General features: G+C 46.2%; 1 protein-coding gene across 2 annotated transcripts in view; it reads right to left on the bottom strand.

Annotated features, from left to right (window-relative positions):
- Window positions 1-1,610: 1,610 nt before the first annotated feature.
- Window positions 1,611-16,653, bottom strand: part of MKS1 (MKS transition zone complex subunit 1) — a 927,592-nt gene continuing 912,549 nt past the window's right edge. The window contains exons 17-18 of one of the 2 annotated variants that reach the window (XM_069614786.1): window positions 3,689-3,786; window positions 1,611-3,148 (exon numbers count right to left, since the gene is read on the bottom strand). In XM_069614786.1, coding sequence (XP_069470887.1) covers window positions 3,042-3,148; window positions 3,689-3,786 — 205 coding nt within the window. In that variant the 3' untranslated portion in view covers window positions 1,611-3,041. The remainder of the gene's footprint in view (window positions 3,149-3,688; window positions 3,787-16,653) is intronic. The other variant, XM_069614787.1, reaches the window with a different exon arrangement.

A 16,653-nucleotide genomic window follows, 5' to 3' on the forward strand; every position in this document is an offset into this window, starting at 1 on the left:
GTTTAATTTGTCTAGTCTCTGGTGCCGAAGGGTGGGCAAGACTATAGACTACATTATGTTCCCTGTCATTTCACTTTCTATGTCAGGGTTGCAAGCAAGGGTCTAATCAGATTTTGCTCGCTACTTGGAGTCAAATGATTATTCGGGAGTAAAAAAGTAATTAGCTTTGCCACTAGGGATACTTTCTGCTTATTAAAATGTGTTCTTCCCCTTAAAATTCCTGTTGAGATCAGGCATTAATATTATTAGAGTTCCTTTCTATGCCACTGCTCTGCTGGTCACTAATTCGAAAAAAATTCAGTGGGGCTTTGTGGGTTGAAGCAACAAAATGCTCATTGTTTCTCGTTTTTGTTGGGCACATTTTCATTTTTAGGGAGTAAAAATGGATGGTGTATCTGTCTCTTAGCTGTAAGGCTGGTGTTATCACTACAAATTGGACAACGTAATGCAGATAGTAAGCAGAGGCACAGGAGTATTTACTCATCATATTCTGAGGTGGAGTAATTCTGATGCAATTATCATCCTTACACAAATCATTAGAAGCGTGTTCTCCTGGCCCTTGAATTACTTCATTAAAGTGGCACTTGAACTCCTATCAGCATGTTTTTGACACATTGCTTTTAATTGCCATTAATCCATCGGCAAATGTTGTATTCTGTCTGAATTTCTTGACAGCCACATCAGTTTATGACTGGAGATCTTTGTGTTTTGAAGTACACGAGTGATTTTCCAGTGGCATAAAACGTTTGAAAGGTACTGCGGCAGATGTCGAAGTCTTGGACTGGTTGATGAGTTTTCTGTTTAATCACATATGACATGTTCTATTTTAGCCTATGTGTTTGAAAAAAAATGTTGTAAGATTTGTCAAGAATTGCAGTGGCTGGGAAGAGGAAATTCCTTTCCAAACTCTCTTCTGGTATGGCAGTTCACTAAATACGCATGCTCACAAAGTGGCTTACCTCATTAGTCAGTTGGGCACATGGACAATAATGTGCGCACAACAGCAAACCAGTTCCGCACATAGAGAAAAATAATTAGAGGGAACATTGGTTGCAACTTCATTTTATTTGTAAAAGGAGAGTTTTCAATCTGGAACTTTGTGTGGTGCCTGTTGAAGGGGACCGCAAAGTGGGGAAGGTGGAAGGGAGTCATTCCCTCAGAAAATATTCCCTCCAGACTACTGGTATGGTAGTCCACTCTGAAGAAAACAGACTCACTAACCATTTGTTTTTAGTTAGTAATGTAACAAAGTAAATAGGTTTTTGACACAGGACGGTAGATTTCCGATTTCGAACATTAAGACATATCCTTAGTATTAAGCTGAGACAGGTAAACCCCCTCTTAGAGTTAGGGATAGTTAGGGCTTTCCTCCTTTATTTGCATTGAATAAAAGTCTTTAGCAACAATCATGTCACCTTTGTGTCAGCCTCCTCCTTCCACACCCTTACAACATTTTTGCTGGGGGCATTTTCTGTTGGAATCTGAACAGGTACAGCTTTGACGGTGAAGGGGGAGGAATAGTTTATTGCTTCTTTTGGTCAGGCTCAGATATTGTGAACAAGAGTTTCCTGCTTTGCAATAACAGCCGGGTCTAACAATAAGAGCGGGAGTGATAGAATAAAAACATTTATTATAATATTATTCATGGTTTTAAAATTGATAGTACAAACATAAAAGACAATTTACTGTAAGAAAGATGTTGTCTTTCAGTGAACTGACAACTCATGTACTACAAAAAGCAAAGACACAGCAAGAATATTTCCCCTGCCATATTCAAAATGAATTTAAGATCAAACCTAGGAGCAGTACCATAAAAATGCATATCACAAACAACATTAGCCTTCCCTTGGCTTTACAATCATAATGAAAAAGAAGCGTCAGACAATGCATCAGCAACTCAGTCTTGTGTGAAAAATACAGCAGCAAAGAATTTGCAAAGGCCTCCATAAGGTCAGTTTTCATAGACAAAACTTGCTTAGAGCAGGTCAGGGTTTGCAGTTAAGAGACTTCAGTATTGCGTAGCATATCTTGTGAGAGCCATACTTCGCAGCCCTTGAAAGTGATGAGCCAATAGGCCTGTTGAAGGTTCACCCTTTCAGGATGGTTTTCTAGAGCAGTCTCCAAGAATCTTCTGCATGGTCATGGACCCTGGAACTGTAGAACAGGTAATTGTCTGCAGGTGTGTCCGCTGGGAACTCCTATGCTAATATGTTTTAGGGATGAGATCTATCCAGGTCCAGTCTCATGGTTCCTTTGTATGAGAAGCCATTTATACCATGGAATGCGGGCATTAGAGGAACAAATTCAAGCAATAATCTTTCACTGGGAACTGAAGGTGATTGGATGGTCACCCACCTGAACAGTGTTGGGTAGCATCATTCAATGTGATCCCCTTGATCAACTGAACATCCAACTGATTTATGGAGGAAAGGTTTATGTTAAAAAGCTGGATGTACTCTTTAGCCTAGTATTTATGTGGTTGATTGATGCACAGAGGATAAAGCCATGTTGTTGAGGACATGCAGCAGTTACACTTGTTCCGGCGTAGCCACATACCGTCACGACTGATGGAGAAAACAACCAATGTTATTAGATCTAGTACAATTTCTGTTGGAATGGACCATGTAATGTTGGCATGTTGACAAGAATCGTCAGAAGGGCATCTGGAATAAAGTGGTCCACACTTGAGTGTCAATGGATCCCATACCGAAATGCTTCAACCTTGGGTGTGTGTTGGTTTCACCTCATGCTATGCTATGTGAGCAGAGATAAAAGTCAGTGTGAATCCTCTACTGAAGGATAATTTCTTCACACACAAATTCACAACAGATATTTGTCAAGGGAGAAGGAGCTCTGGGTAGTTACAGCATCAGTGGGATGTGGTATGTAGAAATTATATCATACTACAGGCTGTTGCAAAGGCTGAAACCTTTTAGATACGTCAATCCTAAAGGAGACTCTGTTTTGGCCCAATCTCATCATGTTGGTTGATGAATAATGAATGCCATTTTGGTGCTGAAAAGCTCCTGGGGGACTGAACCTCATGCTACAGACTGATGCACTGTGGATGAAACTGATGTGTTCAGCAAGTCTTGTGGTAGGCTCTCACGGGCCAATTGCATTCTTTTCCGTGCCCTTTGGAATGCATCTACAAATAAAACAGGAGACAATTACATTAGGAAGTTACAGTGCACTAAGGACAATTGTTACATTTCATTACCTCTATCCCTAACCATCACACACAACCCAAACAAACCAGGGAAGCAACAACCAGTTTGTACAACAACCAACAGCCCAACATACCAGAGCTTCCAACACTCTGTGCCTTTCTCCATCTCTTCCTTCATTACTTTCTCACGCTCCCATAATCTGAAGGAGAGACTGAGCACCTAACATATACACCACCAAACTTCAAACTCCTCACACTCACCGAATAATTCTAGCTCTGATGGCACCAAACAAGCACCTCCCAAGATGCAAACGAATAATCTACTTCTCATTCCCTGCTCCCTTAGACTGATCATATTAGCAAGCCATTTTAGAGATACAAAGGGCTTAGCAGTGGATGACTCTCTCTGTAATGATTTTGTAGAAGGTCCATTCTTCTAAAGCTTGAAAATACTACTGGGCACATTTGTGTGTTAAGAAAAAGAAATTAAAGTTATGGGGTGTGTAAAGAGAACCATACCTAGAACATTGTGAATTGAAGACTGCTGGCTGAATCCACCAAGCCGGTCCAAAACACTCTGCATTCTCTTCTTCAGAGAGCTGGAATCCATAAAAGCCCTGTGGAAAACACATAAGGGTTTTAAAGACCAAAACAGACACTCGAGGGACAGACAAAATTGTGATTTAATGTGCCAAGACCTGATTCAAGACATATAAAGCCTCAAATCGAACATCGGAAGACTTGAGGTTAGAGTAGTGGGCCAGACATGGAACTACAGCTATAATTTCTAAAGACATGAACACAACCAACTGGGCCAGCTTTCTCGTGCAGATAGTCCAGTAATTTAACTAGAAGTCAGCCTATAACAAAAGATATAGCACTAGAGTTGTACTGCTCTGTGTCTCTAACAAACCACCTCCTAAGATCTGAACCAATTCCTCTAGTCATAACGCTGCTTCAGTGATCAGACATTCCAAGTGTGATACTGGAAATGCATTGGAGGGACAGGGCCTCCCTGCCCTTGTCTTGTACTCAGTTATGTGTGTTCTGTGTGGTTTTCTGCACGGGAGTACAGCTGGGAGCCCTGTCAGTATAGTTCTTCCTCTTATTTGTTGTGGTGAACGGAGACCCTTGGGATACCATTACCGCGCCCATGGGTGGGGGTACAACTAGCGTATGTTTTTGGGTACCTGTATATTGCCCACAGAGCAGGGCATGGGCTGGAGGCAGCTTCATGCTGATATGACAGAAGCTCCGAGTATCCTCCATTTTGGGATACCCAAGCCCTGCCATATGAATCAGTAGATTCCTGATAGAAGGCAAGATGGCCCCTGGGGCCTCTTGGTTTCTATTGCCTGTTATCTTGTTTTCCGAAACTCCTGGGAAGCCCAGACTCTGTCCCTTCCCCTGACTGGCTGTTGGGTGGAAGAAACATATATGGCATTGTGGGGAAGTCCAGGCCAGACTGGCTGGAGCCTTCCCAGTGACTATGTTGTGGGAACACCCTTGGGGTGGGACCTGGGTGAATAGAGTGTGTGACCACTATGCATCTATGTTATGGGTGTCTGGTTTATGTGTGTGTGACACAATGAATGTGACCCCTGTCTGAAACGGACATGAATACAGTGTGGTGTGCTGAAAGTCTGGGTGCTTTCCCCAATCCACATTCCTTGTTATGGGTGTCTGGGTGGAAGTGAATGGCCTGAATGCCTGTGAGCCTGATTGTTTGCCTGCCTACATGAATGCCCTTATGTGGGATTGGCTGACTGAGCCTGGCTCAGCCAGAATGAATGAGGGACAGATGTATATATCTGGGAACCTCTCACTTACCAATTTGTTCAGAAGCTGAAGTCCTCTCTTGGACTGATTCAAGAGAGGACCTGGCTAGGAGACTTCTCCCCGAGCTATGAGGGATTATCATGTAAAAACTGCTGCTCTTCATCAAAGCATCCTGGAAGCCAGTTCTGTGAGTCTGACGTCCGGAGAAGGGGTCCGCGGAGAATACTGAAGAGAGCGCCTGGACATCGAGGGTCGAAGTCCATTGGCGTCGGCCAGGGTCAGAAGATTTCCGTGACCGCTGGAAGCCAAGTCAAATCCTCTCCCCCAGAAGCGGGGACAACTTGACGCCATGCTGCCCGATGCCTGGTGCAGAGAAAGTTCTACCTTGCCTAAGAACACTTGAGAGAGGGCTCCCTTCGCATCACAGTCGAACATTTTGTCCCGCCGGAGATTGTCGAGGTCGCCGGCTACTGAGGAAGGTCTGCCATGGGTTTACCGCCACCAAAAGCCGCCTAAGACATCCCGAGGACACTGACAGCATGAAGATCCGAGGTCCAGCCTGTGGTTGAGTCCCGATCGCCAAAGCTATCCTGAGGTACGTGCTGCGGCTGCAGCACCAACAGGTCTGAGGACCGCAGACCACGAAACCCGATATCCGACCCCTGCTGCCGGGCCTGCATCCATCACTGCCGAAGGTCTTTCAAAACCACAGTCTTATTTGTGGCACCAAACATTTTGCATTGAGGCCTACCACACACCTGCTCTTCCCAGGACTTCCACCATCAATGAACCGATCGATCGTCGAAGAGCACTGCAAAGGTCAAAGCTGCTGTATCAGCGCAAGCGTTCTACTTTTCCTCAAGGATCTCAATGCCCAGTGGCTCCTTCTTCAAAAGGGGTCCATCCTCTAAGGAACTCTCCTACTTCAGGCCCATTGGGGTGGTTAAACATTTTAAATAAGAAGCCAGGCTTATTGAGCATTTATTGACTGGGCTTGTTAATTCTTATATTACAGGTTGCCAAGGTGGGGGGATCCTCATTCAGAATTGTGCATCTATATCCAAAGAAAGCATTCTGCCATTGCTTAATCTTAACCTGCCTTCCTTCCCTATTTTATATGCCGATACACCTTACTGAATGATTTGTATGCTTTATTATAGCTGCCAGCAGTTGATGCATTTTCAAAGGAATCTAAAGTGGTACCACATTGTAGGAGTAGGGGCTCAGATTCTTAACGGTTAGCCTCAGCATGTAGCAAGCACATGTTAGCATGGGTTTGAACTGCAATAGGGGCCCAGGGGGGTGAAACTCATTTCTGGACTCAAGAGTGAGCGTCTCAGGCAGAATTAAATAGATGCCAATGCACAGAGCACATGCTTGAAATTGCACTTTGCTTCAGTATATTTCAATGAACTGAGCACTAAATACAATACTAATATATATTAACATACTAATGTAACCCAACCCCAGTTAACATGCAACTGAATCCCTTATCATTTAGTGCTAATTAGTCCATGATTAAATAAGCTGAACGCAGATTGGGAAAATGCATGATGCTCTGGAAACTGATATTGATATTTTATTTCTATTGCCCTCGTACACAAGTGTTTCAGAGCGCGACAAGGCAAGGGAGGGGAGGGGAACAGGGGAGAACAAAACAATGATCTTACTAGGCCCAGTGACATTGAGAATGCGCAAGTGCATGGGAGAGGGGGAGGGGCAGAGTGCATGGAGGGGGGAGAAGTGGAAAGTGCGGAGCAAAGGAGATACAGATGAATAATAATAAATAAATAAATAAATAGTAAAGGCAACAAACAGTGGTAGAGCAGCCAGCAATTGACAAGTGCTAGTTTAAGGCAGCAGACAGGGTAGGTCTGATAAGTGCGGGAAGAAAAAGGGGGGGGGGGCTGTATGGGTACAGATACAAACCCCAGTGCAAGGGGTGGCCCGGGGGCTGTGCGGGAGGGTGGCAGGGTGAGTAGGTACCTGGGCCAGGAGGACAGAGGGTGGCCAGGTGCACGGTGCCAAGAGAGAACAGATCAGCAGGGGAGAGGGGGAGCAAAGAGGAAGGTCTTGAGGTGCTTCCGGAACCGGAGATGGTTTTCCTCAAGTTTTAGAGTGGCAGGGAGGCTGTTCCAGAGGGAGGCCCCAGCCAAATGCACAGATCTACCCCAACTCGTTTCTTTGAAAAACGATGGACCCTGAGGGAGTTAGAGGTAGAGGAGCAAAGAGCTCGAGAGGGGAGGTATTTGCATAGGGATAGCTGAAGGTATTTTGGACCCAGGCCCCAGAAAGCCTTGTGGACCATGCAGAGGGTTTTGAATTTAATCCTTGCATCCACTGGGAGCCAATGGAGAGATTTCAGAGCTGGAGAGATACGATTCCAGGGCTTGAGGCCAAGGACAAGTCTCGCAGTCCCGTTCTGGATTAGTTGCAGAGGGCGGAGAGTAGAGGTAGGTAGATTTAGAAAGAAGCTGTTACAATAGCCCAAACTAGAGAGAACCAGAGCTTTGGAGACCATGAGCTTCTGGGGAAAGGCAGAGTACCTCTGAGGAGGTGCAGTAGGAAGTTTGACTTTTTAGAGACATCAGAGATGTGGGCGGAGAAGGAAAGTGTGGAGTCAAAGATGACCCTGAGGTTCTTCGCCTCGCAGGTGGGGCTAGAGGGAGGGCCAAAGGAAGCCGGCCAGACAGTGAGGGGAAAGGATGTTGAAGGTGTGCCGATGAGGAGGATCTCCGTCTTGCTGGCATTCAGACAATGATCATTGGCGGCACACCAATCTTGAATGGCAGTTAGGCAATCAGAGATGAGAGAGGGAGAGGAGGTGGCCAAGGGCAGCCTGAAAATGAGTTGAGTGTCATCAGCGCAACACCAGAAATTTAAAGCCGAAAATGGCAATGCAGTGGGTGAGAGTTGCCAGGTATTAGTTGAAAAGCCGGGGCGAGAGGTTAGACCCCTGGGGAACACCACAGGTAGAGAGGAAGATATATGATAGGAAGGACTCAAGTTGGAGTTGGGAGGGTCGATCAGAGAGGAAAGAGGTCAGCCAGTCTAGAGCCTGATCAGTGATACCCAGGCTATCACGAAGACGGTTGAGCAGGATGGCATGGTTGACCGTGTCGAAGGCAGAAGAGAGATCGAGGAGGATGAGGACAGAGGGAATGTTTGAGTCTAAGATTGGAGAGCAGATCTCCACGAATGTCCAGGAGAGCAGTTTCTGTGCTTCTGGCAGCTCTGAAGCCAAACTGGTGGTCATGGAGACAGCCAACAGAATTGGAATGAAGGTTAAGCTGAGAGATGGCCAACTTTTCTAGGAGTTTGCCCAGAACGGGAGTAATGGAAATTGGGCGATAGTTAGCCGGACAAGAAGGATCAGCTGAGGGTTTCTTGAGAAGAGGATGCACAAGGGAGTGCTTCAGAGGGGAGGGGAAAGATCCAGAGGCAAAGGAGTGGTTGAAAAAAGGAGGAGGTGGCGGCTTGGCTTGGGGGAAGAGAGGGAGAGATGAGAGGAGAGGAGGGAGTGATCGCTCCAGGAGAGAGGAGTGGTCAGAGGAATGGAGAGGGGGAGGTCAGAGGAGATCAAGACACAGAATGTGTTCCCTGCAGAATGATTCGGGCAAGAGGGGAGGATGGCCAGGGACAGGGAGTTGCAGAGGTCATGGAAGAGTACAGAGGTTGAACAAGGAGAGTCTAAATGGATATTGCGGTCACCGAGGAAGAGGAGTTGAGTGGTAGAGGCTAGGAGGGAGGAGGAGAGATCCGCCCACTCAGAGGGAAATCAGGGGATTTGACCAGGAGGTCGGTAGATGGTAGCCACAGTAAGGGAATGGGTAGGAGAGAGAGCCTACAGACAAGGCATGAGTGAGAGTTGAGAGTGGCAATATGAAGAAGGTTGCCAGCCTTAAACACCTTCCGGGGAGGGGTACAGATCAGAGGTACGTCCTGCAGAGGAGAAAGAGCCCTAGGAGGGGCAGAGGAGGAGGAGAGAGAAGGCAAGGTAGCCAAGGGGGGAGAGGAGGGGAACAGCAGGAGATGAGAGGAAATTGATGAGGCGAGGGAAGCGCCTATCAAAGAGGAGGAGATTGGCCTGAGGCCCTTGGACCATGACGGTGCCATTAAAGTAGACATTAATGATGACTTTCGAGGAGTCGACGGAAGCTATGAGAACTTCCCAGCGAGTGCCACCATTAATGGGAGAGGAGGAGATAGGGCAGAGCACAGAGATCATATGAAGAGTCCATAGATCTGGCAAAGGAATGACAAAGAGGATGTCGGTGAGAGTCTGTCTGGAGGAAGTATTGTAGTAGGTGTCTGCGATAGGAAGACCAGGGTTAGAGGCCAAGATATCCTTTTTGAACTTCTTCCTACCAGACTTAGTGAGAAGGGAAGGATAGTCAATGGAGATGCAGTTGGAAAAGATAGGAGAAACAGAAAGCACCATGGGGGTGGAAGCGAGGAGAGGATGGAGACACTGGGGGGGGCTAAGGCAGGTAGGTGTGGGGCAAAATAGAGTGGTGATGTCACTGGGCTGGCAAGTTCCAGAGAAGCAAAAGTATACAAGCAAAATTCAGAGAATTTAGCAAAAACAGCAAGATTTGACTTTGTAGCAAAAAGCAAAAACAGCAAGATTTGACTTTCCAATCAGGAATTCAGATGTTAGGGTTTTAAGAAGCACTGCGCATCAGCATGACAACATGGGAGTAACAAGCAGAAAGAACAGTGAGAGTCAAAGGTGGTAGTAGTGAGTCCAGAAGGAGGGAACTAACCCATAGTTCTGGAGGTGACAATGTCAAGCCAGCCCAGATTTCATAGAGGAGTGAGGTGGCAGCATCATTGTGCTTAAGGAGCAAGGAGGACCCCAAATAGCATTACAGAAGCGGACAGGGAGCAGACAGGGGCCTTAGAAGTGGGCCTTGCTGAGAGGGCCGGCTAAAGCCTGCCGGTCCCCTGTTGGATGGAAGAAAACACTCAGTAACCAATGGGAGTGCTGCACAGGGAGAGGTAGTTCAGCCAGCCTGCCTACACAACAAAGAAAACAATGGCAGCCATCTAGGAAGAGGCAAAAATCAGTCAAATATGCAGGCACTCGTTGGAACACCTGTGCCTTCAAAATAGCAAGGCAGCTTCAGGTATTAAAAAGTTCAAAAAAACTGCAGCACAATGAAAATGCCCAATAAAACAGTGCTTCTCCAACAATTTTGAGCACATTTCATTTTTTTCTTCTTTTTTTCAATTTCGATTGTTCAGGTTCTATAATTCCACTGGAGGTGCAGTAATGCACAGAAAGTGCACCTGCCTAATGGAGGGGTCAGCAGCCAGGCACAAACTCCACATGTGCAGGAAACCACAGACGGCCAGGACGGTGGAAACAGGACCTCACTCTCAGTGAAAGGCAGATGAAAGAAACCAGATCCAGGCAGTGGGCCTTGCTGAGAGGGCTGGCTAAAGCCTGACGGTCCCTGATTGGATGGAGGAAAAAACTCAGAAACCAATGGGAGTGTGCACAGGGAGAGGTAGTTCAGCCAGCCTGCCTACACAACAAAGAAAACCATGGTGGCTATCTTTGAAGGGCCAAAAATCAGGCAAATAAGCAGGCCAAAGTGGGAAAACTCGTGTCTTTAAAATAGCAAGGCAGCTTTTTGAATTAAAAAGTTCAAAAAACGGCAGCAAAATGAAAATGCCCAATAAAATAGTCCTTCTCCAACAATTTTAAGCAAATTTTGTTTTTTTTCTTCTTTTTTTCGATTTTGGATTTTTCAGGGGAAGGGGAAATTAAACGTGCAGACTGAATCTGCGCTGGGTGATAAACAAAAAAAATGTGAAGATCCGTTCTACTGAAAACAGGGCATTGTATTAGAGCAGGAAACTCAAGGAGAGATGTATATTTTACTCTCAAGCAATGAAATAACGTGCTATTTCAGTGGAATGATGTGCTCAATGGAATTTGATAAAGGGTTTTGAGAGGGAGTAGCTTTCATTCATCTTCAGGCACTGGGAGAAAAAGGAACAGAGGCTGACTAGGCAGACTGAATTCCGTGCTGGCAAGCTGTCTGACGCTGAAGCGGTCCTCATCTGGGTTGACCCTGGGCGAGGCAGTCAGAAAGGTTGGGGAAGATTTCCATGCCAAACTGAATCAGAAATACTGCCAACATATCTAGGTAAATATGAAATGAAGTGAGGGGCTGTTGTGAATGAGATCAGGTAGTCAAGATTACGTAGGTCACTTCATTTTAGGCACGGCCTATTTTTAACATGCATGCAATCCTGCATTTATGTTTTGCCAAGTTTCACTGTGTTTTTTTAAAAGTGCATTTCTCTTGCCAAATTCAACGATGCCAAGGACAGTTGGCAAGCCTTGGCACTGAAAGCGCTAAAAGCTATTGCACTGTGAAATACAATATGGGCAGCATAAGTCATACTGTGTAAATTGGATATTTCTATTCTACGATAATAAAACAGATTCCAAAGTAACTTTTAGTTTCATTACATTTATTCTGCATTCAGTCCCTTTTATTTGACATGCATAAAGAGACAGAGGTGTGGTAAGGGATATCCCAAAGTAAAGTAGCTGCAGTTAGTCGTTTATCTAGAGAGATTGAATGAATGTGCAGTATTTCAATTGAATGCTTTACAATTGTTGAAAATCAGCGAACAGGGCGTAGTGTGGTATTGTACATAAGGTACCACAGGAAGGCATGATCCATTCATCCAGAGTATATCAAGTCCAGTATTTTGCTTGTTGGTGTCCCTGGTAAAAACATTTTTGAGGTAATATTCTGAAATTAGTCTCACAACTATAAAAATACCCCAACGAGTTACCACAATATACTACCAAGTATTATAAAATATCACCAAATACCACCATAATAAAAAAATACCACTAAGTAATAGATATAATCCCAAAATATATCCAACATATTTGATGCGTTGGCTGGGAAACTTTAAAACAGTTACTGGGCATGGCCTTGCACTCTAAAGCATAACCATATTGTACACTCATTAATTGAATTAGTGCTATGAGGTAGTGTAGTACTGTGTGCTCATTTGACTCACACAATAGTGTCACCATGTCCCAAATCCGGGTTGCGTTTTCTGAATTGGCAAACTATCTTGAGGCAAAGCTTTATGCCCATGCAGTTTGTTCATCAGAAAATGCGACAATATGGAAAGACAGAATTACCACAGAGGTAGAACAGGAGGCATTTGAAAACATTATTGACGAAGGTAGCATTGTGCAGGTGTGCCTCAAGCTGTTCAAAGCACCAGATTGCAAGGAGGAGAGAAATTGCATCACCAGACTATGCACACAATTGTGGTTTCTGCTACACAGGTCAATAAAGATGCAAGGGAAAGACAGTGAAGTTATTAGCAAGTTACAATGCAGTTTGGACAATGAATCCGATCAGGTGCAACAGTTAAAAGCAGAATTGAAAGAGAGAGCTAGACTAACTAACTAAATAGTTTTTTGTATAGTGCAACTCTCACCCAAAAGTCTCAGGGCGCTCACATAGACACAGAATTGCAAGCTAAATCCAGCCATCTGGCTGCTCCATTGGCTCAGAGAGAGAAGCAATTTAATGAGAGTGAGCAAGAATTAACCCACTTAAAAGCAATTTTAGATGAAATAAGACAAGACCAAGATGTTGCTATTTCGGAAATACAAACCCTTAGAGAAGATAACAGGGAGAAGAACTAGTTACTCTTACCTTGTAACGTTCTTTCGATGGGATGTTCCTCCGACGTATTCCTTATCTTAGATAGATAGATATCCTTCAGCTTTGCTGGCCTCGGAAAATTTTTTCGCCAGAGGGCGCTGCGCGTCGATGATCGCCGAGTCGATGACCCTCGACGGCCTCCGTGCCGACGTCGACGTCATCCTGCCTATAAAGGCCGCGCGCAGCGTCCGTTGCTCAGTTCCGTTTTGTAGTCCCCAGTAATGTTTTTGGATTAGACTAATCACCTTGAAGGAGCATAGGCTGCAAACCCACAGGAAGTCATACTGCGGGGATGGATGGGAGGGTCGATAAGGAATACGTCGGAGGAACATCCCATCGAAAGAACGTTACAAGGTAAGAGTAACTAGTTCTTCGAAGGGATTGTGTCCTCCGACGTATTCCTTATCTTAGATAGACTCCCATAGCAGTGGTATTGTGACTGGAGGCGGGAGTAATAAAAGTTATGTTACCCTTCCAGAATGGACAGAGTGTAACACAGCCTTGCCGAATCTAGTTTCTTGACTAGAGGAGGAATCCAGGCTATAGAATTTGGTAAATGTATGTGCGGACGACCATGTGGCAGCCGCACATATATCTCGAATTGGCACCCCTCTTTGAAGGGCTGAGGATGTTGCGATACCCCTGGTAGAATGAGCCCTTAGATTTTGAGGAGGCTCCTTTCCTGCCAATTTGTAGCACTCCAGAATGGCTAAAATAATCCATCTGGAGATGGTTTGTTTTGTTATTGGAAGGCCCAACTTATGTCCTGCATAACCTACAAAGAGTTGGTCTGCTTGTCTGATCTTAGCCAATCTGCTGATATAGAAGCTCAAGGCTCGCTTAGGGTCCAGCCTGTGCAGTCTCTCTTCCTCCTTCCCCGGATGAGGAGGAGGGTAGAAAGAAGGTAATATAATCTTCTGAGTGATGTGAAACTCCGAGACTACCTTCGGGAGGAAGTTAGGCTTCACCTGAAGAACAACTTTGTCCTTGTAAAAGATTGTATGTGGAGGTTTACACGATAAGGCTTGCAACTCGCTAACCCTTCTAGCAGATGTCAATGCTATTAGCAAAACAGTTTTGAGGGTGAGAAGCTTCAATGAACAAGAGTGTAGTGGTTCAAAAGGGGCACCCTTTAGGAAGTTTAAAATTAGGTTTAAATCCCATAAGGGAACTTGAAAAGGTTTCGGGGGATAAACATTAGTTAATCCTTTTAGGTATTGTATTACCAATGGAATTTTGAAGTATGAAGGCTCCTCTGCAGTGCGCTTAAAGATTGATAGCGCTGCGAGATAGCCCTTAATTGTGCCAACCTGTAGGCCTGAATTAGCCAGGTAAAGTAAGAATGACAACACCATAGGTGTACCACAAGAAAAGGGTTCAATATTCTTTTCTCTGCACCAGCTGCAAAATTTGTTCCAACGGCAGCGGTATAGAGTTTTAGTTGCCGGCCTTCTGGCCGAAAGCAACACCTCCATAACATCATCCGGAAGGTCCCAATCCTTGTACCTCAACCTTTCAGACACCAAGCGTGAAGGTTGAGGGTCTTGATGGCTGGATGGAGAACCTGACCTTCCTTCTGCGAGAGAAGATCCTCTCTGTATGGCAGTCGAATTGGAGGGCAGATGGACATGTCTAGAAGGTCCGGGTACCACGTTCTCCTGGCCCAATCCGGGGCAATTAGGATCATGGTCTTCCGAAACCTTCTCAACCTCCTGATCATTTGAGGAATGACAGGGACCGGAGGGAACGCGTACAGAAGTGGGAACTCCCAGTCCACTACGAACGCATCTCCTAGAGCTCCTCTCGGGGGAAATTCCCTTGAGCAAAATCTGTCGCACTTCCTGTTGATACTGGTGGCGAACAGATCCACTTGAGGGGTTCCCCAAAGGGCGAAGATCTCTTGAAGGACTTCCTGAGCTATCTCCCACTCGTGAGAGACTGTGCTCTGCCTGCTCAGAGCGTCCGCTGTCAAGTTCTTCTCTCCGGCTAGGTGAATTGCCGATAGAGAGATTCCTTCCTGAATTGCCCAAAACCAGAGCTGCATCGCCTCTCTGCACAGTGGTAGTGAGCCTACGCCTCCTCTTTTGTTGAGGTAGTGCATGGCCACTGTATTGTCCGTCATTATTAGGACGTTTCTTCCCCGTACAGACGGCAGAAAAGCCTTCAGCGCTAGTCTGATGGCTCTCAGCTCCAACAGGTTGATATGTAGTCTGGACTCCGATGGAGACCAACGACCGCTGATGGTCAAGTCGTTGGCGTGAGCTCCCCACCCCGTGAGTGAGGCATCCGTGACTACTGTTATCTCCGGCCATGGTTGCCAAAACATTTCTCCTTTCAGGATGTTCTCCCGACAGGCCCACCACTGAAGGTCTCGGGCTACTTTGACCGGGATCCGAAGGAGATCTGTCATCCTTCCTGAGAACTGTGACCACTGAGTTCTCAGTGCCCACTGGAGGGATCTCATTCTCAGGCGAGCCTCCGGCACGAGGAATATGCAGGATGCCATGAGGCCTAGCAACCTCAGAAAGTCGTAGGCTGGGAGATATTGGGCATTCTGAAATCTGATGACCATCTGCAGAATATCTCGAGCCCTCACCTCTGGTGGCAAGGCTTTTCCCAGGGAAGTGTCCAGGACTGCTCCAATGAATTGGAGTCTCTGTGATGGTATCATCTGTGACTTCTTTAAATTGAGGGAGAAGCCCAGCTTGTGAAGGAAGTGGCAAACATAATCTAGTTGTCTCTGAGCCTGTTCCGAAGATACAGCTCTGATCAACCAATCGTCTAGGTAAGGGTAGACATGAATCCCTTCCCTCCTTAGACTTGCAGCCACAACCGACATTAGCTTGGTAAAGACCCTCGGGGCGGAGGTTAGCCCAAATGGCAGAACTCGAAATTGATAATGAGAGCTGCCAATTGCGAACCTCAGGTATCTCCTGTGCCTGGGATGGATCGGCACATGGAAATAAGCGTCCTGGAGGTCTAGAGATACCAACCAGTCCTGAAGCTGGAGGGCCTGAAGGATCTGAGAGAGAGTCACCATCTTGAACTTGTCCTTTCGGAGGAATTTGTTCAATTCCCGTAAGTCTAAGATGGGTCTCAGTCCTCCGTCCTTCTTCGGTATTATGAAGTAGGGGGAGTACCAACCCTTGTTCCTTTCCGCTACAGGTACCAGTTCTATGGCACCTTTCTCTAGCAGGTCTAAAACCTCCTGCAAGAGGAGCGGATCTGGAAGCTTCAAAGGGTTGTTCCCCGGTGGATGACTCTGAGGGATATGTAGGAAGGGCAGGCAGTAACCTTGGGCCACTGTCTCCAGAGCCCAAGCATCTGACGTAATAGCCTGCCATTCCGTCAGATGGTGAGTTAACCTGCCCCCTACTGGTGTTCTGTGAGGGGAGACCTCAGAGTGGTTTTGAAGCGGCTGATGCAGTTGCCGAAGGTAAAGTGGCTCCTGCTCCTGCGGGTGCGGCTTTCTTTCCCCTACCCCGTCCACCACGGGTAAATCTTCCTTGGCCTCTTTGAGCCGGTCGTCCCCTGCCCCTTCCATATGAGGAATAGTAACGAAAGGACCGTCCTCTCCACGATGATCCCGAAGGACGAAAGGTATTCTGACGGATAGCAGCTCCCAATGACTTGGCTGCTGCCTTGGACGTTTGCAGTTTCTCCAAACTGTCATCCGCCTTCTTTCCAAAGAGGGTAGAACCGTCAAAGGGCATATTCAAAAGCCTGGTCTGCACGTCAGAGGCAAAACCAGACTTCCTCAACCACGCATGCCTGCGGATTGTGGTACTTGCCGCCATGGCCCTGCTGATACTGTCAGCAGAATCTAGGCCAGTTTGTAGGGTCTCGCACATCGCATCTTTACCATCCCTGATGATGTTTAAAAATGCGTCCCTTTCCTCTCCTTCTTGGAGGCAGTCAGCCGCTGATGAAGCGCACTCCCAAAGGGTGTGGCTGAACCTAGCGAGCGTACAGGTCGCGTTAATAGACTTT

This window comes from Ambystoma mexicanum, chromosome 9 (genome assembly GCF_040938575.1).
Source record: "Ambystoma mexicanum isolate Mex_15411 chromosome 9, UKY_AmexF1_1, whole genome shotgun sequence".
Classification (NCBI taxonomy): Eukaryota; Metazoa; Chordata; class Amphibia; order Caudata; family Ambystomatidae; genus Ambystoma; species Ambystoma mexicanum.